Below are 26,730 nucleotides of genomic sequence, written 5' to 3'. Positions count from 1 at the left end.
TTTTTAGTAGAGACGGGGTTTCACCGTGGTCTCGATCTCCTGACCTTGTGATCCGCCCGCCTCAGCCTCCCAAAGTGCTGGGATTACAGGCGTGAGCCACCACGCCCGGCCCAGATACTTGTTATATGTGTGGTTGGGGAAATGATGATGACAAAGTAGGCTCAGTAGAGCTTTCAGCCTAGTTTTTATTTTGTGTTCCACAACTAGGGTAATTGTGCTAAAATTTAGCTGTTTCTTGAAGAAAAGTTTCTTTTTGTTTTCCATATCCAGTTAAGTTCCAAGTGAAATTTTTCTGACTGGTTATCAAGAAATTTCAAAATTGATGAAGAAGTATAGCATTTTGCTCATCTCACTGAATTTCAAGTCTTAATAAGCAATGAGTTATAATCTATCACTGTCATTGTTTATTTTGATGCTAAAATTGTGAATATATAATTTATGTTAATATATTCTTATAGTGTCATCGCCGTGATTACTAATATATATAACTGTATTTGTATTTTCTCCCAACTACTAAAATGCTTACTATAATTTGCTTCTAAGTTTTATTTAACTCAGTTGTTCTATGTTGTTTATGTATGTGCAAACATGAGAGAGATTACCAGTCTTTTATTGTAGATTATAGTGTGATACTAACTCTTGCTTTTAAAATAAACATGTTTTTGTCAGATGACTTGCAGGGTGCACAGTCAGAAATTGAGGCAAAGCAAGAAATACAGCATCTTCGAAAGGAATTGATCGAAGCCCAGGAGCTAGCTAGAACAAGTAAACAAAAATGCTTTGAACTTCAAGGTGAGATCAAGATTACTTTGGTTCTTTAGGGATGTGTGGAGGCAGCACGATATAATTGGATGGCCCCAAACTTGGAGTCCAGAGGCATGTTCCAGATTCACAACTTTATGAGATATGTGATCTTAGTATATTTACTTGACCTCTCTAAACTTGTGTTTCAGGTCAGTAAAATGAGGAGAGTTACAGTTGCTCTACCTTCACACTGTTGATGTGAAAATCAAGTAAGATCTTTACTAACTGAAAGATCTTAATAGTTAATTACATATTAAGTACAACAGAAGGAAAACTCAAATTTCTAAATTTTCTTTATGCCTAATGTTAGCTAATGTCCTGGCCACATTCTTTTCTAGTAGCTCACTTATCTATAGGTCGTAAGCCAGTGGAGTCTGTGCAGTTCCCTAGAGCTTACGTTTCTGTATCATTCATAGTAACTACCTGGTTGCAGACAATTAGTATCTCAAAGAGTCTTAAAATGAGAAAGGGAATGACTATGGAGTCCTCATGTTCTCCAAGATGGCCTTCCTGCCTAGTAGGAAGATTTACATCCCAAGAGGGAACTAGGAACTTCTTGTTACTACTTCTTTCCTTTCCTGCTTCTCAAAGAAATTAGAATTGGTATTCAGTTAACTTGAACCTTTTGGAGGATCCAGGCTAATGTATTAAATTACAATGAAAAAATATTTAGTAAATAGCAATTATTTAGTTTAGTGTTTACTATGTGCTTGACGTAAATATGAGTATTTTAAGTCTTTTTAAAAAATTAAGTTCAAAATGCTGATTAACAATTATCAAGACTGTTTCTCATGTTAAGAAAAGCACATATTGTCTTGGTGATACCAGGTCCAGAAAACTCCACTACTCAGTTGAATAGATTTATTACTTACTACAGTTCTGTGCTCCTAAAATCTTTAAACTAACTGCTAATACTGATAATACTTACTGCCTAACTTTTGTTTCTTTCAATAATCTTTTAGGAGAGAATCTTAAAAGAAATTTTCAGCTGTTTAACTCTGAGTACTTTCATTAATTCACAAAACTATTAATAGATACTGTGTTTTTACTTTTAGCTCTTTTGGAAGAAGAAAGAAAAGCCTATCGAAATCAAGTTGAGGAATCCACTAAACAAATACAGGTTCTTCAAGGTATGGAAGACCCCAAGGCTCTTTGAGATTGTTATTGTGTGTTTGTTTTTAGTGATTCAAAAGGAATAGAGGCCAGGCGCAGTGGCTCATGCCTGTAATCCCAGCATTTGGGAGGCCGAGGAGGGTGGATCACCTGAGGTCAGGAATTCGAGAGCAGTGTGGCCAACATGGTGAACCCCTGTCTCCACTAAAAATACAAAAATTAGCTGGGCATGGTGATGCATGCCTGTAATCCCAGCTTCTCAGAAGGCTGAGGCAGGAGAATTGCTTGAACCTGGGAGGTGGAGGTTTCGGTGAGCTGGGATTGCGCCACTGCACTCCAGCCTGGGTGACAGAGCAAGACTCCATCTCAGAAAAAAAAAAAAAATGAAATGGAAATTAAGAAGGCAGAGAGTCCCCATTTTTCATGGCTTTGATTCTGTAGAACCTCACATTTCAACACGGCTCTTGGTGGAGCTTTATTTATTTGTTTTTTGAGACAGAATTTCGCTCTTGTTGCCCAGGCTGGAGTACAATGGCACGGTCTCAGCTTACCGCAACCTCTGCCTCCCAGGTTCAAGCAATTCTCCTGCCTCAGCCTCCTGAGTAGCTGGGATTACAGGCATGCACCACCACGCCCAGCTAATTTTGTATTTTTAGTACAGACGGGGTTTCTCCATGTTGGTCAGGCTGGTCTCAAACTCCCAACCTCAGGTGATCCGCCCATCTCGGCCTCCCAAAGTGTTGGGATACAGGTGTGAGCCACTGCACCTGGCCTATTTTTTTTTTTTTTTTAAAGAAAATTCAAGGGAAGATTGTCCAGTACTCCCGTATTAGACACTTAGAATGGAAAAAGCAGAGGTGAAGATTTGGAGTTGGTAAGACTGTCACTTTCTGAGTTATGTCGTGAGTTCCTACAGAGGGCCTTTGGATAGAAAATCTGTTTGAGCTACTCTGTGCATCAGCACTTTGAGCTTGCTGGTATATGTATATATTGATGGCTGGTGTAGATATATTGACATCTAATGCTCAGACACACTTGTATTGCAAGAAAATATTTTTTTGTTTGTTTGTTTTTTTGAGACGTAGTCTTGCTCTGTTGCCCAGGCTGGAGTGCAGTGGCGATCTTGGCTCACTACAACCTCCGCCTCCCGAGTTCAAGTGATTCTGCAGCCTCCCAAGTAGCTGGGACTACAGGTACATGCCACCATGCCCAGCTAATTTTTGTATTTTTAGTAGAGATGGGGTTTCACTGTATTGGCCAGGCTGGTCTCAAACTCCTGACCTCGTGATCCACCCATCTCGGCCTCCCAAAGTGCTGAGATTACAGGCATGAGCCACTGCACCTGGCCTCAAGAAAAATTATATATCACGTGGAATAGGATAATAGTCTCTGCACTGATTTTCGTTGATAATGGCTGTTCTTCTTATCACTATTTTGCTATTTATTTGTCTGGGCTATTGCAGGGTTATTACAGAAATTTCCAGAAAGACACCTGCCTGTCGAGTGTTTACTTCAAGCTGGAGCTCCTGGTATATTATGAGGAAATTGTATGATACCCCAGGAGAGGTCTTCCTTTCCCATGCCATTGTAAAATTCCTAAAGTAAAATTAATTTGCCTTCTTGTCAAAGAAGGAGCCAATGTTGTTTTAAAATTTTAGCTTGAGAGATAGGTGGGGAAGAAATTAAATGGACAAGTAATCACTATTCAGAAGAGAAGGGAGAGTCATTGTATGAGGCCCAAGATACTTGCCCAAAAATATCCCAGAGAAAAACTAGTCTTTGGGGTCTTATTTTTTGAGTGGAACATTTGAGTTATTTAAAATTAGAATTTTATTTTGGTCAAATTAGAATTTCTAGGGTGTGTCATATGTGTTTTTAAATTGAAAGCTCTTAAAACTCCTATTGTAGTTTAATGTCATTATCCATTAATTTACGTAAATCTGATTTGAATCTCTATTTTCATCGTAGACTGTGTAGGGGCAATTTTTCCTAAAGGTTCTGTGACATAATGCTGCCTTTTGTTTTAAACCTGTCTTGCCCAGGCATCGTTGAGTGCCCCCTAGTGCCAGCATGTGTATTTCACGACTGTATCAACAAATCATGATCATCTTCTCTGGCCATTGTGCCCTTTCAGATTCCAAATTTGTTACCTCTCGGTCCTTCCTACAAACTTAGAAAGTCTAATATCGTAATGTTTACTTATGTAGCAACCTCCCTTTCTCCCATCCCTAAATCCTCTTATAATTAATTATTTTCCTTTGGAACTTCTTAAATCTACAATTTCCTTATAATATGGTAACCAATATTAATTCTCTTGTTCTGCACTAAGTTTGATTTTATACAGATTGTTTCCAGTTTGGGTCATGAGCACAAAACCAGGTATTTTAAAAAATATAACGCTTCGGCCGGGCGCGGTGGCTCACGCTTGTAATCCCAGCACTTTGGGAGGCCGAGGCGGGCGGATCACGAGGTCAGGAGATCGAGACCACGGTGAAACCCCGTCTCTACTAAAAATACAAAAAAAATTAGCCGGGCGTGGTGGCGGGCGCCTGTAGTCCCAGCTACTCAGAGAGGCTGAGGCAGGAGAATGGCGTGAACCCGGGAGGCAGAGCTTGCAGTGAGCCGAGATTGCGCCACTGCACTCCAGCCTGGGTGACAGAGTGAGACTCCGTCTCAAAAAAAAAAAAAAAAAAAAAAAAAAAAAAAAAAAATATATATATATATATATATATATATATATATATATATAAAACGCTTCAATGAGGCAGTATTAATTTTATTAACTCATTAATTCAACCAATAATTCTTGATTGTTTACTGTGTCAGATATTGGGGGTATCCCCAATACCTGACAGCTGTGAGCAAAACAAATGCCCTACACACATGAGGTATACAGTCCAGTAGAAAAGATAAACAATAAGCCAATTAATAGATAATATGATGTCCAATAAGGACTTCAAAGGAAAATAAAGCAGAGTAAAGAGCCAGAGAATGACAGTGAGCTGTTTTTCAGATGAGTCATCAGAAAAGACCTCTTTAAAGAATTGACATTTGAGCAGAAAAACGAATCAAGAGCATCAACTGTTTATTGCTTTTATTGCTTGCCATTTGACCAAGCAATTCTACACATAGGATTCACCCTAAAAAAAAAAAAAAAAAAGGATCGTATATAGTGTTTAAACACTGAACAGCCTAAAATGTCAAAAATAAAGGGTTGGGCAAATAAGTTATATATACTATAACTGTTTTTTTGTTGAAAGAGTTTTGTCAACAGAAGGATAGGGAACACTGCATATATTGTGATCACTCCCTATTTAATGTTTGTTTTTACATGTGTATAAATGCATAGGAAAAAATCTAGAAGGAATGTCAGAAGTAATTTTCTGTGTGTTGGGGAGATAAAGATCACTTTGGTTTTTTTTTTAATCAAAAGCAACAGCTCTGACAACCCAGGTTATGCATTAGATACAATCCTGTATGGATTATTCTTTTATTCCTAATTCTAATGGGCCAAGAAAATGATGGATATACTTTTGCAGCCCAATTGCAGAGGTTACACATCGATACTGAGAATCTCCGGGAGGAGAAGGACAGTGAAATCACAAGTACTAGAGATCAATTGCTTAGTGCCCAAGACGAAATTTTGCTCCTTCATCAAGCAGCAGAAAAGGCTGCCTCTGAGCGGGACACTGACATTGCTTCTTTACAAGAAGAGCTTAAGAAGGTGAGAGCTGAGCTTGAGCGGTGGCGGAAAGCAGCGTCTGAATATGAGAAAGAAATCACAAGTCTGCAAAACAGTTTTCAGCTTAGATGTCAACAGTGTGAGGACCAGCAGAGAGAAGAAGCAACAAGGTTGCAAGGTGAATAAATGTATTTTACATAAAGCTCTTAACTTTTGACAATGATAACTTCATAACTTGTTTAAAAAAAAAACATGCAGGCTTTTTTTTTCTTTGTTAGCTATCAGTTGTATAAACCAGTGTTTTTAAATCGGAGCTAAAAATGTATTTTCAAGTCTGCAAGTTCTACTTAAGTTTATATTTTTTTACGGTTTTATATTTTATTTTAAAATTGTTAAAAATTGCTTGTCTTATAAAAGTGAAGTGGAAAAAAATACTATTGTTCAAATATAAGCTGATAGCAGTCCTTGAGGTATACATGCAAAGTAACAGGAATCAAATAATTAACCATGTAAAATCTACTTGGTTTTAAGGGGGCGAAAAGTATGTTCTCCTCTGTAATCTTTTCCTTTATCCTTTGAAGTATTATGGAAGTTATATTTCTGTATTAACAAATATGTTTTGGGACTATTTTAGGTGAACTAGAGAAGTTGAGAAAGGAATGGAATGCATTGGAAACCGAATGCCATTCTCTAAAAAGGGAAAATGTTTTGCTATCATCAGAACTGCAACGGCAAGAAAAAGAATTGCACAAGTACGCAAGAACTCTGTTTTTCAGATATAAAATATTTCTTTATCTTAAATTTTCATCTAAATTAAATTTAATTTTAATACTTAAATACTTTACAGGAGCAAATGTTCAGCCCATCTCTGTTTGGCTATTTGGCAGGTTAACCATACTGAATAAATACTTCAGCTTTTTTTTTTTCCTGCCACCACCATTATCCTGCATGTCCTTTCCTTGTACTCATGGAATACAGATTCATTAAATGTCCCAAAGAAACCCTGAACAAACAACAAAAGTCTGTAATTCATAGTTGAACTTGCCCTGTAAACTAATAAATTTCAAGTATCAACTGCTTTTCTTTCACACCAGTGATCTCTTCTTTTAGTAAGGGTGATCAGGAAGTGACTATAATGAATAATTTGTAAGGCTGGGTGCGGTGGTTCACGCCTGTAATGCCATCACTTTGGGAGGCTGAGGTGGGAGGATCGCTTGAGCCTGAGAGTCCAAGATCAGCCTGGACAATGTGGCAAAACCCTGTCTCTACAAAAAAATACAAAAATTTACTGGGCACAGTGATGTGTGCTTGTAGTCTCGGCTACTTGGAAGGCTGAGGTGGGAGAATTGCTTGGGCCCAGGAGGTCAAGGCTGCAGTGAGCCACGATCATGCCACTGCACTCCAACCTGGGTGACAGAGCCAAACCCTATATCAAACAAACAAACAAACAAACAAAAATGGAATTTGTGCTACCAAAAGATATAAATTAATCTTTGAATTTCAAATAGGGTTGTATGAAGCGTAATAATATATAAGACCAATAATTCTCTGAAACCAGTTAAATCTTTCTAGTATCTAATACTTGACAAGCAAATCAGTGAATGCATTTGATTTATTCCAGCAAATTTAGTGAAGTCCTATTTTACCACCACAATTTACCATATTTAAGTTTAAAATGGGTTTATTCCAGCCGGATGTGGACATTATGAAACAACATCTCTACAAAAAATACAACAAATTAGCCTGGCCTGTAGTCCCAGCTACTCAGGAGGCTGAGGTGGAGGATCACTTGAGCCTAGGAGGTGGGGACTGCAATAAGCCATGATCACACCACTGTAGTCTAGCCTGGGCAACAGAGCCAGTCCCTGTCTCAAGAAAACATGAATAAAAATAAAAAATGTTTTACATTGCTTATAAGATGTAAAAAGCTTTGTAAAAGCAATTCCAAAATATGAAGGGGACAAAACAAAGGTCAAAATTATAAATATATGTATATGAGATCTATACATATCTCATATATAGCTATATACATAAATTTTTTTTTTTTTTTTTGAGATGGAGTCTCGCTCTGTCGCCCAGGCTGGAGTGCAGTGGCGCGACCTTGGCTCACTGCAAGCTCCGCCTCCCGGGTTCACGCCATTCTCCTGCCTCAGCCTCCCGAGTAGCTGGGACTATAGGCGCCTGCCACCACGCCCGGCTAAATTTTTTTTGTATTTTTAGTAGAGACAGGGTTTCACCATGTTAGCCAGGATGGTCTCGATCTCCTGACCTTGTGATCCGCCCGTCTCGGCCTCCCAAAGTGCTGGGATTACAGGCGTGAGCCACCGCGCCTGGCCATAAGTTTTTTTTGAGATGGAGTTTTGCTCTTGTGGCCCAGGCTAGAGATCAGTGGTGCGATCTCAGCCCATCACAACCTCCACCCCCTGGGGTCAAGCGATTCTTCTGCCTCAGCCTCCTGAGTAACTTGGATTACAGACATGTGCCACCATGCCCACCTAATTTTGTATTTTTAGTAGAGACGGGGTTTCTCCATGTTGGTCAGGCTGTTCTCAAACTCCTGACCTCAGGTGATCTGCCCGCCTTGGCCTCCTGAAGTGCTGGGATTACAGGCATGAGCCACCATACTCAGCTCATAAATTTTTTTTTATTTTTTTTTATTTTTTTGAGGCAGAGTCACATTCAGTTGCCCAGACTGGAGTGCAGTGGCATGATCTCGGCTCACTGCAGCCTCCGCCTCCCAGGTTCAAGTGATTCTGCTGCCTCAGCCTCCTAAGTAGCTGGGATTATAGGTGTGTGCCACCATGCCTGGCTAATTTTTGTATTTCTAGTAGAGAGGGGGTTTCACCATGTTGATCAGGCTGGTCTCAAACTCCTGACCTTGGCCTCCCTAAGTGCTGGGATTACAGGCATGAGCCACTGCCCTCGGCCGAAATTATTGATATTTTAATGATTCAGACTAGATCCCTTATTTTTAAGATGTGATTAATTGAAATCTGGCAGATTCTTAAAAACTGTTTTCAATTATTTCAAATTTTAAGTGTTGGGAAGCAAGCCTACAAACTCCTAGTGAGTAGAAGCATATGGTTTAAAAATATTAGGCCCCAGAAAGGGGGCCTATAAGTCATTGGTCAGATCATCTGCCTAAACTCACATAAAGTATTTAAGACAGATTAATTATTTTGCTTAAACTTTTCTGATGCCCTAAATTTGCTTGATAAGCCTCGCCAGCATTTAAGTGGTATTTAGAAGCTGGTCTTCCTTTACAGGGTCTTGTGTGCCATTTAATTCCTAGCTGTATTGGCTTGACAACATCAGACCCACCTCAAAGAATCTGTGAAGCGTACAATCAAAATGGGATTCAGACTCTGTAGTAATTCAGTTACAGTAGTGAGTCTGAGTCTTGAATGATCCATTCTGAAAGATGTAAAACTGTCACCTTGAAAACCTTATACTCTTTTAGCTATTTATGGGAGCCAAATTCCCTAACACAGCTATACTGTACAGACCTTTTATTCTCTGTTGTCTGGGCTATGGAAGAAGGAATTGAAGAAGGAATTTCTGTTCACACATATCAAGCTGTTCTCCACATATGTTGCAAGTCAGATTTTTTTAACATCCAGTTATAAAAGTGATCATAGAGACTGTGGTGGCTCACACCTGTAATCCCAGCACTTTGGGAGGCCGAAACAGGCAGATCACCTGAGGTCAGGAGTTCGAGACCAGCCTGACCAACATGGAGAAACCTTGTCACTACTAAAAATATAAAATTAGCCAGGCATGTTGGCACATGCCTGTAATCCCAGCTACTCAGAAGGCTAAGGCAGGAGAATTGCTTGAACCTTGGAGGCGGAGGTTGCAGTGAGCCGAGATCACGCCATTGCACTCCAGCCTGGGCAACAAGAGCAAAACTCTGTCTCAAAAAAAAAAAAAAAAACAAAGTGATCATAGAATTTATTAACCTTGGGAATAGCCTCAGAAGTTAATGAATTCAATCCTGTTATTTGGTAGTGATGGGCACTGAGACTCTCCTTGTGTTAGTTATGTCTATATTACATGGTATCTGGTATAGGTCTAAGAGCTGAGGATGTGTTTACTCTGAAAATGAAATATACCAGTTAAGTGACTTGCTTAACATCCCCCAGCTAAATAGTGGCAGAGCTAGGGGTCTAGAACTCAGCCTCCTACTTCTTTGTCTTATGCTCTTTTCTCAATTTGGTGTGTCTTCTGATTTGCACAGGTTTATCTTTACTTGAATTGACAGTGACTCCTAAGCTTTAAGTTTCTGACCTCCATTCTATTTGTCAAGTATTTAAACTTACAAGAAATTGTTGAAACATGTGTGTTCTTTTCCTGTAGAAGATCTACACTGAATCTTTTCATGATGAAATTAATACAATTTGATACAACAAAATATGCAGTTAATTACCTCCTATTTCTGTTTTTAAAATTTCAACCTTTGTGTATATTTGATGGGACACGCTTTTAAACATGCATTTTGTTAGTGTTTTGATGGTTTTTGCTTATTGAATGAAAATATTTCATTCTTTTTTATACTTTTCTTTTTTTCTCTGAAATCCATTCTATCCCTTCTAGTGAAATGTATAAGAAACTGGACTTCCTTCTGTGTCCAGTTTCTACCTGTGAATAACCATCTGTCAATATTTATATTGCAGTTCTCAGAAGCAGAGTTTAGAGCTTACCAGTGATCTCAGCATCCTTCAAATGTCTAGGAAAGAACTTGAGAATCAAGTGGGATCCTTGAAAGAACAGCATCTTCGGGATTCAGCTGATTTAAAAACTCTTCTCAGTAAGGCTGAAAACCAAGCAAAGGATGTGCAGAAAGAGGTAAAGCGAAAAGACATTATGAGCCCAATTATGGTTGGACTTAAAGCCAAAAGCAAATCAGATATCCATGCTAGTTAGAAATAAAGGGAAGCAGAAGTCACATTACCTGTCACAAAATTGATACCTGGAACATCTCTGCTTGGTGATTTCTAGCTGCATATCATGGTCCATATATAGAGAATTCTTCAGTAGGATTGGTCTCAAAAATATAATATACAAAACTACATTTTAATTTTTCTCTACCAGTTACTTATATGAGAAACCCTTTGTACCAGGTCTGTTGATCTATTGTTTAACTTTCAAAGAGAGTATCGTATGTAACTTAGCATACTTTTGGAAAGCAAACTGAGGCCATACTCTAATGCTGTCTGAAACCCTCAGGTAAATATGGCCTGAAAAGTTACTTAAAATTCACCTCATAGCCAGGCAGCCAGCCAAACACATGTTCTGTGGCCTTTTACTTTCTTCCTCCCACCCCCTTTTCACCTTATTCATAAATGTGCATGCTCACTTTTCATGTCATTCTGCTTAAAACCTTGAATTGAGTGGCTTTTTAAAAATTTGTGTTGAAGTCATAAAAGTTGATTTTGGAACAGAAACCCTACCCAATTTCTTCCCGAGCAAGAGAGGTGCACTTCCCAAAGCCTTGAAGTTGACAGCAGGGCAGTAAGAGCTGCCTTCAGTCCTGCTGGCCTTATACCACTCCCTGCATTGACTCCTGGCCAGCTCGGGGAATGGAGAAGCCTGATACAACTTGATCTACAGATCAGGGACCACCCCAGTTGTAGACTTTCTTAAAAGGATTCTTTATGAATTAGAAGGAAGTTGAAGACAACTCTTTGTCTTTAATAATGAACTTTCCCAAAGTTGTTTCTAGAAGATCTGCTTAATCAATGCAGTTTTTGTTTGCAATTTTCTTTCCTTGTAGTGTCCTGAATTTGGCAATGATTGTTCTTCTGTCTTCATGTTTGTTCCTAATGAAAAAATACTGTAACATTTTTTATTTTCTTGTGGACATACTGATTTTGTAATGTGTTCATTTTTACCTTCCTAAAGATATGTGTTTTAGAAGAAATCTCATTTTATTTGATTGGAACACAAATTTTGTGCCAAAGTAAATATCTTAGTATTTAATACTGTAAGCACTTTGTGTCCTTCCAGTCCATATGCCATAATTCTTTCAAACTCTGGGAAGAATGCTGTGGTTGGAAGATTATTCTGTTGTATGTTACTATGAACGCATTAGCCATTTTGTTGCATTACTTGTTTGCCTGTTTTTGGTCACTGAGTAATCGGTGCAAAATGCTTTAACTGTTTCCACAAATGGCAGTGGCATGTTGTCACAGCATCTAAATTGTTGATAGTCTTGGATTGCATTAAATGCAGCACATTTAAAAATATGTCTGATCTTGTCAGTATGTTTCTTTTCTATTTTCTTGTTCACTGTTTTCCATTGTGAAATGATGTGTAGTCATCACACTCCTTTGTAATGTGAAATTGCTCTCTTTCTGTTTGTCCAGATGTTAACATGTTGTATACTATATACTATAGTTTAGTTATAGCTATATACTATAACTAAAATGTTCTTTAATGAGGTTCTTATCTCTGTGTAATCCACTGCAAATGAATTATTGCCTTTTATTAATGCACATATATTCCCCTTCAACATTTCCCCTTTGTCTTCCTCTCTGTCATAGAATCATACTTAATATACACAGTATCTAATTATGTATTTTCAGCACTGTAACAAACTAAAATATTACAAGCTAAGCAAGCCCAGATATGATTCTTTTTATGAAGAAGAACCAAAGGTGTTGGTAATATTGTGTGATATTTCCCTCTTAATCAGGACCAAGCTCATTTGTCACCTCAGAGTTAGAAAGCAAGATGGAGCAAAAATGATAGCCAAGCAAGGCTGCAGTAGGTGACCATTGTTGCACAAATTAAAATTTATATATGTGGCAGGTTTTATATGAATATTCAATAAAGAAAAAGTACATGCAAAAAGTAAATCTTGGCTGGGCGCCGTGGCTCACGCCTGTAATCTCAGCACTTTGAGAGGCCGAGGCGGGCAGCTCACCTGAGGTCAGGAGTTCAAGCCCAGCCTGACCAATATGATGAAACCCCATCTATACTAAAAATACAAAAATTAGCCAGGCATGATGGCATGCGCCTGTAATCCCAGCTACTCAGGAGGCTGAGATAGGGGAATCGCTTGAACCCGGGAGGCGGAGGTTGCGATGAGCTGAGATCACGCCATTGCACTCCAGCCTGGGCAACAAGAGCAAAACTCCATCTCAAAAAAAAAAAGTAAATCTTAATCCTCAGTATTAAAAGAAAATAATGATGTATCATCTTTATATTTGACTTTAGAAAGCATCACTATATTTTAATTTAGTAGGAATATCTGTAATTTAAGAATTTATAGGCTGGGTGCAGTGGCTCACTCCTGTAATCCCAGCACTTTGGGAGGCCGAGGTGGGCAGATCACCTGAGGTCGGGAGTTCGAGACCAGCCTGACCAACATAGAGAAACCCTGTCTCTAATAAAAATACAAAATTAGCCAGGCATGGTGGCACATGCCTGTAATCCCAGTTACTTGGGAGGCTGAGGCAGGAGAATCGCTTCGTACCCGGGAGGCGGAGGTTGTGGTGAGCCGAGATCACACCATTGCACTCCTGTCTAGGCAACAAGAGCAAAACTCCATCTCAAAAAAAAAAAATTCCTAAAACATTGAGCACACAGTCCACCCTGCAAAGACTGACTCAAGAAAGTTATTTGGCTTTACCTTCTTGCCATGGGGCCAGAGTCCTTGCCACCGCCTCACATGCTGGAGGTAAGCAACAGGATCCCCCTGGTTGAGCTGCCTTCCTGTGGTTCTGCTTCACAACTCCTGCAATGGAGAAATAAGTGCTTTGGTGCACAGGGCAGACTAGATGTAAGAATGGTGGAAAAGGAAAGTAAGAGAAAACTTGTCAACAAAGTACTCTTTACTTATTCTTTGTTAGTCCCTGTTAAGAATCAGATCATGGGTCATTGAGAATTTATTATGTTCCACTTTGCAGAAACTAGTGTAGGTACAATGACTTTGCCTTGGCAGTATGCCAGTAATCTTCTGCCTTCTGGAAGGAAGTCCACAGATCTTCACATCAACTGAAAAAAGCTATCATAAAGTCCATGAATTGTACTCCTTTAGTTCATTCTCTGGCATACTATCTAGGCTTGTTGTGGGAATGTTGTTAGGTAACAGGGAGTTTCTTTCATATTTTACCTCCCTCTCTGTACCTATATCTTTCTTCTCTTTTTCTGTTGACCTCTGTGTTGACCCTAAGCCCCATCTCTCCTAATGTTTTTATACATTTATATTCCTTCTTAATATTTATCTTTGTTGAGCATGATGATGGGCTCCTAATTAGTCATTCCAAGGCGTTTACATTTTTCAGAAGCACCTTTATAAAGGTTTCCTTTATTGAAGAATTTCTAGGATATAAGTAGAGAGGAACTGGAAACTTTCTACCCTCATAAGCTACATTTAGGGACAAGGAGGAACCTTTCTGGTATACCTTACCCGTGGTATATCTATTTTATATTCAATCCTTGTCTATCTTCCTTCTAAAACCTTCAGAGATGGCAGAATAGGGCCAGTTGCGGTGGCTCACACCTATAATCCCAGCACTTTGGGAGGCTGAGGTGGGTGGATCACTCGACGTCAGGAGTTCGAGACCAGCCTGGCCAACAAGGTGAAACCCCATCTGTACTAAAAATATAAAAAAATTAGCCAGGCATGGTGGTGCATGCCTATAATCCCAGCTACACGGGGGGCTAAGGCACAAGAATCCCTTGAACCCAAGAGGAGGAGGTTGCAGTGAGCCAAGATCATGCCACTGCACTCCAGCCTGGGTGACAGAGTGAGACTCAGTCTAAAAAAAAAAGAGAGATGGCAGAGTGGGGTAGTGGAAGTGGAGACAAAGGCACAGCCAGTAGCAGAACAATCTCTGCTCTTTGACTGTGAGCCCAGTTTGCGTGTAAGATGCAGTATCTAGAAGTGGAACCAGCCTAGAATTTCAGCCTCCAGGCACCATTTAAAGTAGGAGTAAGCCATACTATGTTTCACATTGGTCTCACCTTTAAAAGGCACATGGTCTTTAAAAAGATGTGACTCTATCTCAAAGTCAAAGTATATACAGTGAATTGTTTTCCAGAACAGAAAATGATAAGTTTTGCTATTTAAAAATTTCTACCAGAAACAGGCGGGGCACGGTGGCTCATGCCTGCCCTCCCAGCACTTTGGGAGGCTGAAGCAGGTGGATCACCCTAGGCCAGGAGTTCAAGACCAGCCTGGCCAACATGGTGAAACTCCATTTCTACTAAAAGTACAAAACATAGCCAGATGTGGCAGCAGGTGCCCGTAATCCCAGCTACTCAGGAGGCTGAAGCAGGAGAATCACTTGAACCTGGGAGGTGGAGGTTTCAGTGAGCTGAGATCACTCCACTCCAGCCTGGGTGACAGAGCTAGACTCCATCTCAAAAAATAAAATAAAAATAAAATTTCTACCAGAAACAGATTTTTTAAAATGACTTAGCTTGATAACCTAAGTTTTTTTGTTTTGTTTTTTGAGATGGAGTTTTGCTTTTGTTACCTAGGCTAGAGTGCAGTGGTGCAATATCAGCTCACTGCAACTTCCACCTCCCAGGTTCAAGCGATTCTCCTGCCCCAGCCTCCCAACTGGGGTTACAGGCATGCGCCACTATGCCTGGCTAATTTTGTATTTTTAGTAGAGATGGGGTTTCGCCATGTTGGCCAGGCTGGTCTCGAACTCCTGACCTCAGGTGATCCGCCCACCTTGGCCTCCCAAAGTGCTGGGATTACAGGTGTGAGCCACCGTGCCCAGCCGATGCCTGTTTTAAGTGGAGAAATAGAAATTTCCAAATCATAGTGGTCGGTACTTCAGACACATTTCTTTGCTTCATTTGCCTAGAAAATTCACTTATCCAGAACACTTTAATACCCAGTAATGCTGGGTAAAGGGAAACCTATTGGGAATTAATACTTTTTACTTGAAAACTAAAATAGCTTGGCTGACACTCCTTACTAGGATATAAACTCAGGCTTCCTAACATTGACTATGGAATTTTTCTTCTCCTACTTTTCTTTTGCTCAGTTTGAAATTTTCCTTTTCTCCTATAGCTCACTTGGTGGAAAAAGTGATCCTTTATATTAAAAACAGATGACAAAATGGTGATTACTCTTAATTTTTTTAACTCCAGGGCCAGAAAATTCTTACATAGAATAAAGTCAACATTAAAGACTACTTTTTTTTTTTTTTTTTTTTTTTGAGATGGAGTCTCCCTCTGTCACCCAGGCTGGAGTGCACAGTGGTATGATCTTGGCTCACTGCAACCTCTGCCTCCCGGGTTCAAGCGATTTTCCTGTCTCAGCCTCCTGAGTAGCTGGGATTACAGGCATACACCACCACGCCCAGCTAATGTTTGTATTTTTAGTAGAGATGGGGTTTCTCCATGTTGGTCAGGCTGATCTCAAACTCCTGACCTCATGATCTGCACGCCTTGGCCTCCCAAAGTGCTGGGATTACAGGTGTGAGCCACCACGCCTGGCCAAAAGACTTCTTATGAGTGCAAGTTATTCCTCCTTAAACAAAAAGACTTGACTTTGGTGTTCCAGGTGACTAAATAGGGTCTGGCTTATAAGCCTGACTAGAACCATAACTTCATACCCATTTTAAGTTGAATCTGCACACTTTTTTTTCTTTGCTTTTAGTATGAAAAGACACAGACTGTACTCTCAGAACTGAAGTTGAAGTTTGAAATGACTGAGCAGGAAAAGCAGTCAATCACAGATGAGCTCAAACAGTGTAAAAACAACCTGAAGCTGCTCCGAGAGAAAGGAAATAATGTAAGTCTTTGCAAACTTGGCTTAGCTTTGATTGAGAAGCACATGAGAGATTGAAATTGATTTTCAGAGGACTTTATCACTGATTTGTGAAGCAAATGGTACAAATGAAATAGGCTTTTCATTGTGAGATTCCATGATAGAATCATTGTGCTGTCAGATTTTTGAGTAAGAATTTGTACCTTTAACCTATACTCCTAGAAGAGCCTCAGGACTGCCTGGAGGAAGAGCCTTGTTTGCAATAAAGCAGCTTGCTTAAGAACTGTCAGCTTTTCTCAGATGAGTCTGAAGCTCTGTCACTAAGCTATCATCTGGCTCTTGTTTCTCCCCTGCTGGAAAATGAAGCATTGTACCACCATTTAAGAGAGGGTAGTACATGTTGTTCTTATACCAATAATGTTCTCACTGAGGCACAATTTCTAAAAAGCTTAACGTCTCTTTGTCATTCTGTAAATATTAGAAAATATTTGGTGAGTTTCTGTAGGGCTGTGAGAAAGAGATGAACATTTTGGTATAAATTGAGTTTAATTTTTTTTGTTTTTCATTTGCTAGAAAGACAGATGGTCTTTAAAAAGATGTTATACTAAATAAATGTTGTGTTGTACGTTTTGGTGATCGTTACCTTTGTGGGCCCTGATAGATGTTTAGTGTGGTTGGTTGTGCTCTGACTTATTTAAAACCACTGTCATGGCTTGGACACTGCAGTGTGCGTGAGCCACATACTTCCTATGGAGGAAGCCACTGCGCTTACCTTGCAGCACAAGTACAAAAGAGTGATGTTGCATGGCCATCCTGTTACTCATTTGCACACAGAATGCTCATGAGTTGTGTCCAACTGTCCTTTGCTAAAGAAAGTCTTAGTTTGTAGATAGTAAAGGCTTGCTGCTTAGGTAGAAGCCTTTTAGAAGTTGATGAACTGGGTGTAGAGGCTTTATGCTAAGGAAAAATTGTTTGCATTTGCTTTTCAAAATGTAGATTACATAACTCTTCTAAAATCAGATCATAATGGTTTGGTTACTTCTCTCTTTTGTGTTAGTTCATATCCCTGGGATTATGGAATTTCAGTCTACTGCTAAATTAACCCATGAAGACATCTAGCATAATCAGAATGGATCCCCCCGTACTATTTAGAACCTTTTCAAAAGTAACTTTCCTATTATTATTTATAGCTACAATTCACCTTAGGGGTGAATTTCCTTTTTTTGTGATATAGCACTTATGGTACTAAAATATTACTCTGTAATAACACTCATTGTAGCAATTTTCTTTCCATTTTAAAAATTAATTATATTCTGGTAACATAATTGAAAGCCCTGAGACTCAGCTGCCTTTTTTTTTTTCTTTTTTTTGAGACAAGAGTTTTGCTCTTGTTGCCCAGGCTGGAGTGCAGTGGCGTGATCTCAGCTCACCGCAACATCCACCTCCCGGGTTCAAGCGATTCTCCTGCCTTAGCCTCCCGAGTAGCTGGGATTACAACATGCACCACCACAACTGGCTAATTTTGTATTTTTAGTAGAAATGAGGTTTCTCCATGTTGGTCAGGCTGGTCTTGAACTCCTGACCTCAGGTGATCTGCCCGCCTTGGCCTCCCAAAGTGCTGGAATTACAGGTGTGAGCCACCGTGTCCAGCCCTGCCTGTCTTTATATACCAAACCTTTATTACATGTGAAATCTCTTGCCTGATTTGGGAAGCACGTATTATTACAGGGCATTTATTTTTAAGCTTGAAAGCAGTATCATCTAATAAGCAAAAGAGCTTTGGTTGAAAAAAAAAATTTGTTAGAGGGATAAAATAAACCTTAACCATTGCTGAGGGAGTACATTGTCAAATAATGAATTTCAGGTATCGAGCAAAAATAGTGTACTGTCAAGCAGAGAGCATCAGCTGGTGGTGAAGTGTTGTCAGTATTTTTTTTTTTTTTTTTTTTTTTTTGGAGACAGGGTCTTGCTCTGTCACCCAGGCTGGAGTGCAGTGGCGTGATCTCACCTCCCTTCAGCCTTGACCTTCCCAGCTCAAGGAATCCTCCCACCTCAGCTTCACAAGTAGCTGGAATTACAGATGTGTGCCACCATGCTCAACTAACTTTTGTATTTTTTGTAGGGACAGGGTTTTGCCATGTGGCCCAGGCTGGTCTCAAACTCCTGGCCTTAAGCAATCTGCCCACCTCAGCTTGCCAAAGTGCTGGGATTACAGTCATGAGCCACTGCACCCGGCCTGCTCTGTCTTCATGTACTATATTTCATTAGAATGTTAGGTACACCCACATTGCCCATTGTCTTCAACTGTTTCTTTCTTTTTTTTTTTTTTTAATGGAGTCTCGCTCTGTCACCCAGCTTGGAGTGCAGTGGCGCTCTCAGCTCACTGCAACCTCTGCCTCCTGGTTCAAGCAATTCTCCTGCCTTAACCTCTGGAGTAGCTGGGATTACAGGCATGCACCACCATGCCTGGCTAACTTTTGTATTTTTAGTAGAGACAGCATTTCACCATGTTGGCCAGGCTGGTCTCAAACTCCTGACCTCAGGTGATCCACCTGCGTCAGCCTCCCAAAGTGCTGGGATTACAGGCATTGAGCCTAGCTGTTCCTAGCTATTCCTTTTAAACTTGATAGTTTCCCAACTTGCATACCACAGTCTATCAGATTGTGTTAGATGTCTTTAAAATGTTTGAATCTGTGTAAAACCTGAGTGGTATACTTCTATTATTTCATTCTTTCTTCCTACCTCCCACCCTACTGGGGTCTGAATCCTCTTATCTGATTATTTTCATAGCATAAAATGATTTTAATATGCCTTCCCTTCTTTAGCCTTCCATATTACAACCCGTCCCAGCCGTATTCATCGGCCTATTCCTGGCTTTCCTGTTTTGGTGTTTCGGTCCATTGTGGTAGAGAAAGGTACAAGCACTATTGTTGAGTCCTTGTCTGTTTGTCCCCGTCACCTTTTTGTGCCATATTTGTAATATAGTGCATGGCAAGAACACACAGGTATTTTGTTACCTGAAGCAAACCCTTCATTTAGTATGCCGTGTATTTGTGTCATACCAATGAACTGAACAGTCAACTAATCCCATAACTTTTTGTCTTGTTTACTTTGTAGTAATGCTAACCATGAGTTAATTCCAACCTAACCAGTTGTTAATATGCTTCCATTAACTGAGTCTTTATCTCTAGCAAACTGGAGTGCACTATGAATTTCTGCAATATTAGTACCCTCTTTCCAATTATGTGTTTAATCAGATTTGGATGAGAAATGAAGAGTTTGCCTCCTTGAAGTTTTCAGCCAGCCTTCTTCCCCTTCCTCCTTATCCTCTTCCTTTTCATAGTGTAGATTTTCTTTGTTTCAACCCTTTGCCTGTTTATACTATGGCTATGAAGATGAAAAATAATGAGATTAACATAATGAACAATTGGCTCACAATCTCAACCCTATTATGTACTTGCAAGGATATAAACGTATCCCATTTCTTTCTGAGCCCTGACCCGCAACATCAGAATATTTCTTTAAAAACCAGTTTTTCTCAATAACACTCCTGGAATACAAGTAAAAATAAAAGTGTCAACCAAAGCAAGTTGATCTTATAAAGCCCTCTAAAAGCTAGCAGGCAACAGCCCATCCATGCTTGTTTCTAACTGGCATGCATGTTAGTAGAGCATGTGCGGTGATCATGTGGCTTTATTACACTGAACAGAGTCTTTACCAGAATTATCAGACAGGCACGATCCCTAATGTTACTTCTCCATCTTGAACCCTGTTTGATTTTGTCTTCTGTGGTTTCAAGTTAGAGGACAAAAGCCTAGACCATTATCACCTTAGCCACTATCCCCTTGCATAAAATATCCCAACATGTGAGTCTGGTTCTTATCAAGAAATAAACATTTTAGGCAGAAACACACTACAGGTGTCTATATACATCAGTTATATTGGAATATATGGATACCAGAGTAAATAAAGCAGGCAGAGCCCACAAATTTTCTTAGAAGTCACTATTAAGTTTCAACTGTAACAAAGTTGAAAACTTCCCAGGACTTTCTTGGGACGTATTAGACTTCCAAATTGGTGGTCCTGCTATTATGACTCTCCTCATACCTGCACTCCTTCACTTTTTTTTTTCTTTTCAAACTTTATTTTTATGATGCAAAAATAAGATTTTTCCAATATTCTGTTAAGTATTCAGGACTCTCTGGAACCAAGGGGTTAATAGGTATGAAAAGAGAGGGGAGAATGTGATATTGACTCTTGGTTTCTTTCCACACAGAAACCCTGGCCCTGGATGCCCATGTTGGCTGCCCTGGTTGCAGTAACAGCCATCGTGCTGTACGTGCCAGGTCTGGCCAGAGCTTCTCCATGAGAGCGTTCCTTGAGTCTGTACACCGTCCTCCCTCTAGAAGCTGGCATCACACTCATGCTGGGGACAAACAGAACCATTTTCTTCCTCTTTACCTCTTAAAACAGCAGAAGTACAAGAATACAGCTGTAGGGTCATTGCTTTAAATTATATAAAATGTATCTGTCTATAAAGAAGATATAAAATTGTGACTTTATTCTACTGTAAGCAATAATTTGCTTGCAATTTTTCATGTAATTTTTAAATTAGTATGTTAAGATTCTGAATATTATGGTGGCCTAAAGTAGGCTTCTTGGTACACCAGATTATTTATAACATTAAATTTATGAGTATTTTACTCTGAATTCTGATCACCAGATAATTCATTTTTCTGATTTGATAACTACCCAAACCAAACAACCAATACATACATGGGAAGAGAGGCCCTGTGTGCTCAGTGCCTATCAGTTTGAAATATATACACATATATATATATTTTTTACATATTTACGCCATTTTTACTTGTTATAAAACCACTGAGCTATTGGGAACAAGACTTAGAAATATTTGCGTGGATTTTTTTTTTTTTTAAGGAAAAATACATTTGGAAAATAAACTGTTATGGTGATAATTTGGGGAATATGTGCACGCTTGTTCAGCCTTAATGTGACTTGAAGATGTGGAGGACATCAACTTTGAAAAACTTTCCATGAGAGTGTATTTTCTTGAGCAAACTGAAGTATTTCTGGGAGCAAAAACATAGTAATTACACAATTTCAGTGCAGTCAACCAAACTGTTGAGTCAATTGGAATGTAATTTATTAAACCATGTATTTAAAGAGATATTTTTCTTTAAAAGCCAAGTTACTTTCTCATATACAGCATTTTAGGAAGCATGATTTTTTTTTTTCTATCATCTATTCCTCCAAGCATGTTTAACTGAAGAAAGTATTAATATCTCTTTAGATAAGCTTGTATTGACCTAATTTGGTTTATGATGTGTCAGAGCTAATTCATGTTCAAGGCGAGCTGTTGTACCTACCAACAAATTTCCTGGTTGGGTATGCAAATGGTTATTTTCTTTTTATTGTTGTTAATTGGGACTTTCTGTTAATGAAAAGCACCATTCCCAAGATTAATAGTGTTCTGTGCACAATGAAGCACCTAAAAACACTGCTTGATGTTACAAATTTAAAACACAAGTGAAAGTTTAGCCATGGTTTTGTGCGGCATCATAGTTATGTCAATAAAGTTTATTTAGGTCATAGAATATCCTAAAGTATCACATAGTTAAATTTTTCAGTCAGTGAAGACCGGGAGGGAATGTCAGTGAATTGGCTTGAATGTTCTGCGGCGATCCACAGGTCTAGCCAAATACTGAAATAGGAGTTTAGAGTATAATTTGCCTTGTGATGTTTGGCAGGCACTGTTTATACTTTAAAGGTTATATTTTAAGCTATTTGAGATTGCTGTTGGGAGGATCACTAGATTTATGGAGGAATTAGTCACAAATGACTTGTAGAAAATACTGTCATATAGTTCATTTCATCATTTTCTGTTGCAGGAAGCCACTCCACCACAGAATGCTAATATGCCAGTGGTACCCAGTACCTCTTGTATATAGGTTATTGCAAATATTGTTCTGAAATGCTTAACTTCAGAATTACATTTTTTAAAGTAAATAATTGTTTTAAATCTATTTTGTAAAGATATAAAATACAATAGAATTTCTGGAGTACAGATTAAACTATTTGCACTAACACACGTGACGTGCATGATTTAATAAAATAACTTTACTCTCCCTACGCATGTTTGAGTTGAATATCATTGAAGTTCTTAATGCTGACTCTACTATTGGGTTGTTAATAGTCTTCTCTTGACATGACTCTTTATGCAACATAACATACATTTGGTATTCTTCAGGTTTAAAAGAAAACACTTAGCTGTTTCCTCCAAGTTTTATTAGCCTTTTGTTTAACTTACTGCTCTATTTTTTTCTCTTTTAATATGGTTATTGTTAAAATGAGAGTCACTTGCTAGACTGGTCTCTTTAAATGCAAGGTCTAGTATCAATATTTACTTCATTCAAGTGGAATAAATGGCTTTTTGTAGTTACTTCCAGTTTTCCTCAAGAATAGAAATAAGTCTGTTCATAAGCAATACCTTCAGTTTTGTTCAGTTCACTTCCACGTTAAATAAAGAATAGGATTATTCACTGGTAATAATAGAGTCATTAAGAAGTATTAAGCATTGCAGCTAAAAATTGAACAACCCTATAATGATACATTTAAGAATTATTCAAAGGTGCTACACGGCAGGGTTAGAAAATAAAAAGAACGTGGTGTTTGAAGCAAAACAGATCTGTATTGGCATCTTGGTTCTACCTTTTATCAGCTGTTGTTGCCTTGCACAAATCACATTTTCTCTGAGTCTTCATTTTCTCATTTATAACATGGGGAGAATAATACTTATATTTGTGGTAGTAGTGTGAACATTAAAAAGATAATGTATGTGAAGTACCATTCAAGTGGTGAATACGTTTTTATGAGAATGTCATACTGAAAAAATATTGCAAATATTAAAGTTTTAGGTAAGCCAGTACATCTACTTTAATTAAATGAATTGATTGACTCAACCATTCAGAATTTGTGTGTGAATGAGATATGTGTGTAACATTATGAATCCTGAGAAAGCATTATCACCTAGCTCTGTTTGTCACCTTCATAGTTCACTCTTTTGGAAGTAATATGCTTGGTTTGGTGATGAACCAATTGCCGACAATGGTTTTGGAATTCCTGTTGTTACTGCCTTTAGAGCCACTTTGAGTTACATGTGAAAACCATTCACGTTGCCCTATAGTCAGAGGCTTTCAACCAAAACTAGTATTGCCTACTTGATCTCTCACTTTAATCACTACACTTGACCAAAATCTGGTGACTCTTGGCTGCTTCCAGTGACTATTTATCTACTATCAAAAGGATAGGAGTCTGCTACCAAAGAGAAAAAACTGCATACAAACCAACTGAGTTAAAACTCCAGCCTTGGCTGGGTGCAATGGCTCACACCTGTAATCTCAGCACTTTGGGAGGCAGAGGCGGGTGGATCACCTGAGGTCAGGAGTTGGAGACCAATCTGGCCAACATGGTGAAACCCCATCTCTACTAAAAATACAAAAATTAACCGGGCATGGTGGTGGGTGCCTGTAATTCCAGCTACCCAGGAGGCTGAGGCAGGAGAATTGCTTAAACCTGGGAGGCCGAGGTTGCAGTGAGCCGAGATCACACCACTGCATTCCAGCCTGGGTGACAAGAGTGAAACTCCGTCTCGAAAAAAAAAATGCAACCTTGCTTCTGACTTAAAAATTACAGCCTTGCTCCAAAAAGTTCACTCCTGGATTTTTGAGAACATAATTATGTGCATAAAAATTTACTAGGACATGGTAGTGTAGCATTTTTATCATAGTGACAGATAAACAACCTAAGTGGGTCACTGGTTAAATAAATCAATATTACCACTCTATAGATTACTGTGGTTACAAAGTATGTGGAAAGATATTCATACTATATTAAGTAAAAAGAAACTGGTTACCAGTATAAAATAACCCTGGCTTTATAAAGGAAAAGAAATGTAAACATACAAGATATGTTTGTAACAGGAGAACTTAGGAAGATTTATACCCAGACTGGTAGTAGTGGTTGTCTTTGTATGATTGTGGGTAAACTTAAATTGCCTTCCACCTTTATGATTTTCTTTTCTTTTTTTTTTTTTTTTTTTTTTTTTCCTGAGACAAGAGTCCCACGCTGTTGCCCAGGCTGGAGTGCAATGGCGTGAATCTCAGATCACTGCAACCTCTGCCTCCTGGGCTCAAACAATCCTCCTATCTCAGCCTCCCAAGTAGCTGGGACTATAGGCATGTGCCACCGCACCCAGCTAATTTTTGTATTGTTTTGTAGAGATGGAGTTTCCCCATGTTGCCCAGGCTGGTCTCGAACCTTCTGGACTCAAGCTGTTGTTCGCCTCAGCCTCCCTTTTGTGATTTCTAATTTATTTTTAGTAATTAATAAATATGTATTGCTTGTATAAATTTTTTAAGCTAAAAAAAATTCCAAATTGGCTTTCATAGTTGAATGAGTAATTAACTTGTCAGAGTACCCACCCCCATCTTTAAAGGGGCTAATGTTCATTTGCACTGAGGAATTCTGCTGTGTTCACTTAACAGTGAGTCTTATAATTTTAAAAATGCTTTGTACATATATTCATAGAATTACAATGCTAGAGAAACTTTTAACAATCCTATCCCATCTTTTTGTTTATCCAGGAAAAAATCCAGAAAATTTTTTACTTGGAATCATATAATAAAGTTGAGAACCAAGATGTTTCTTTTTTTTTTTTTTTTTTGAGATGGAGTTCCACTGTTGTTACCTAGGGTGGAGTGCAATGGCGCGATCTCGGCTCAGCACAACCTCTGCCTCCTGGGTTCAAGCGATTCTTCTGCCTCAGCCTCCCGAGTAGCTGGGATTACAGGCATGTGCCACCACGCTTGGCTAATTTTGTATTTTTATAGAGACGGGGTTTCTCCATGTTGGTCAGGCTGGTCTTGAACTCCCAACCTCAGGTGACCCGCCTGTCTCAGCCTCCCAAAGTGCTGGGATTACAGGTGTGAGCCACCACGCCTGGCCTGTTTCTTTTTCTGCTACTCTATGTTGTGTCTCCAGGTTTCAGTGGTTTCATATGCATTCATTTAACAAATACTTATTGAGTGTCTGATAATGAGGCACTGTGCCAGATCCTGACAATACTCAGTCCCTATCTTCATAGAGCTTTTGGTATGGAGGTGAAATACAGGCAAGGAAGCTGGCAATTAAAATACAGTGTAATAGAAGAAGACATTGGAGCCTATGGAACCATAGAAGCATTGGGTGCATTTCCTCTCACCTTCAACCACTCAACCTTCCAAGCTGGGGATATCTGGCTACAGAGCCAAAGGTAAGTTTCCCTTCTAGATCATCTAAGGAATGGGTCTGGTTTCTCTTGAAGCACATGTCATTGAAAACCGTTAAGATCTGATCTTGATTTTCTTTAAAAAGGCATTATGACTGGGAAGCATTTTTAAGGCTTTGTGTGTACTCTCCTGGAGTTTTCCCCTGTTAAATGGTTTGAACTGTAACTTGCGAGTAATGGGTAACTAGTGAAGGTTTTTGGTTTTTTGTTTTTTGTTTTTTTTTGAGACGGAATCTCACTCAGTCTCCAGGCTGGAGTGCAGTGGCACCATCTCGGCTCACTGCAACCTCCGCCTCCCGGGTTCAAGGGATTCCCCAGCCTCCTGAGTAGCTGGGACTACAGGTATGCACCACCACGACTGGCTAATTTCTTATATTTTAGTAGAGACAGGTTTCACCATCTTGGCCAGGATGGTCTCCGTCTCCTGACTTCGTGATCCACCTGCCTGAGCCTCCCAAAGTGCTGGGATTACAGGCGTGAGCCACTGCGCCCAGCCTAAGGATTTTTTTTTTTGTAAGCCAAGAAAAAGTGTTTTAGCCAGACAGGCTCTTTGAAAGGCATCTCCTATTGACGAGCTGGGGCATGGATTGGATGGATCTAAATCCCTTGCACATGGAGGCAAGTATCCACCGTTTCTTATTGTTTGTGTTTATCACGCTGCTCATTCAGTAGATTGAGCAGGACCTTTTTTTTCCCTAAAGATTAAGCGCCTTTCAGCCCAAATCTTAAAATTATGTGATTTGTTACCCTGTCATGCAAGGACACTGAGATAAAACCTATAAAGCCTATGAAAAAGACGCCGGGTGCGGTGGCTCACGCTTGTAATCCCAGCACTTTGGGAGGCCGAGGCTGGCAGATCACCTGAGGTCGGGAGTTCGAGACCAGCCTGACCAACATGTTGAAACCCTGTCTCTACTAAAAATACAAAATTAGCCGGGCGTGGTGGCACATGCCTGTAATCCCAGCTACTCGGGAGGCTGAGGCAGGAGAATCACTTGAACCCAGGAGGTGGAGGTTGCGGTGAGCCAAGATCACACCATTGCACTCCAT

At 39.4% G+C, this 26,730-nt stretch overlaps 1 protein-coding gene across 19 annotated transcripts in view; it reads left to right on the top strand.

Moving 5' to 3' along the window:
* The window catches only part of SLMAP (sarcolemma associated protein), a 177,024-nt gene extending 153,839 nt beyond the window's left edge, over positions 1-23,185 (top strand). For 9 of the 19 annotated variants that reach the window (XM_003257228.2, XM_003257227.2, XM_003257226.2 and 6 more), the window contains 7 exons: positions 670-792; positions 1,860-1,934; positions 5,457-5,777; positions 6,234-6,351; positions 10,273-10,444; positions 16,224-16,358; positions 20,611-22,484. In XM_003257228.2, the coding sequence (XP_003257276.1) occupies positions 670-792; positions 1,860-1,934; positions 5,457-5,777; positions 6,234-6,351; positions 10,273-10,444; positions 16,224-16,358; positions 20,611-20,703 (1,037 nt within the window). In that variant the 3' untranslated portion in view covers positions 20,704-22,484. Of the gene's footprint in view, positions 1-669; positions 793-1,859; positions 1,935-5,456; positions 5,778-6,233; positions 6,352-10,272; positions 10,445-16,223; positions 16,359-19,159; positions 19,250-20,610 lie in introns of all 19 variants that reach the window. The other 10 variants (XM_030811561.1, XM_030811559.1, XM_030811555.1 and 7 more) reach the window with 4 other exon arrangements.
* Positions 23,186-26,730: the final 3,545 nt, after the last annotated feature.

This window comes from Nomascus leucogenys, chromosome 4 (genome assembly GCF_006542625.1).
Source record: "Nomascus leucogenys isolate Asia chromosome 4, Asia_NLE_v1, whole genome shotgun sequence".
Classification (NCBI taxonomy): domain Eukaryota; kingdom Metazoa; phylum Chordata; class Mammalia; order Primates; family Hylobatidae; genus Nomascus; species Nomascus leucogenys.
The sequence above is the reverse complement of the archived record's forward strand: the minus strand, read 5'-3'. Positions and strand labels throughout refer to the sequence as shown.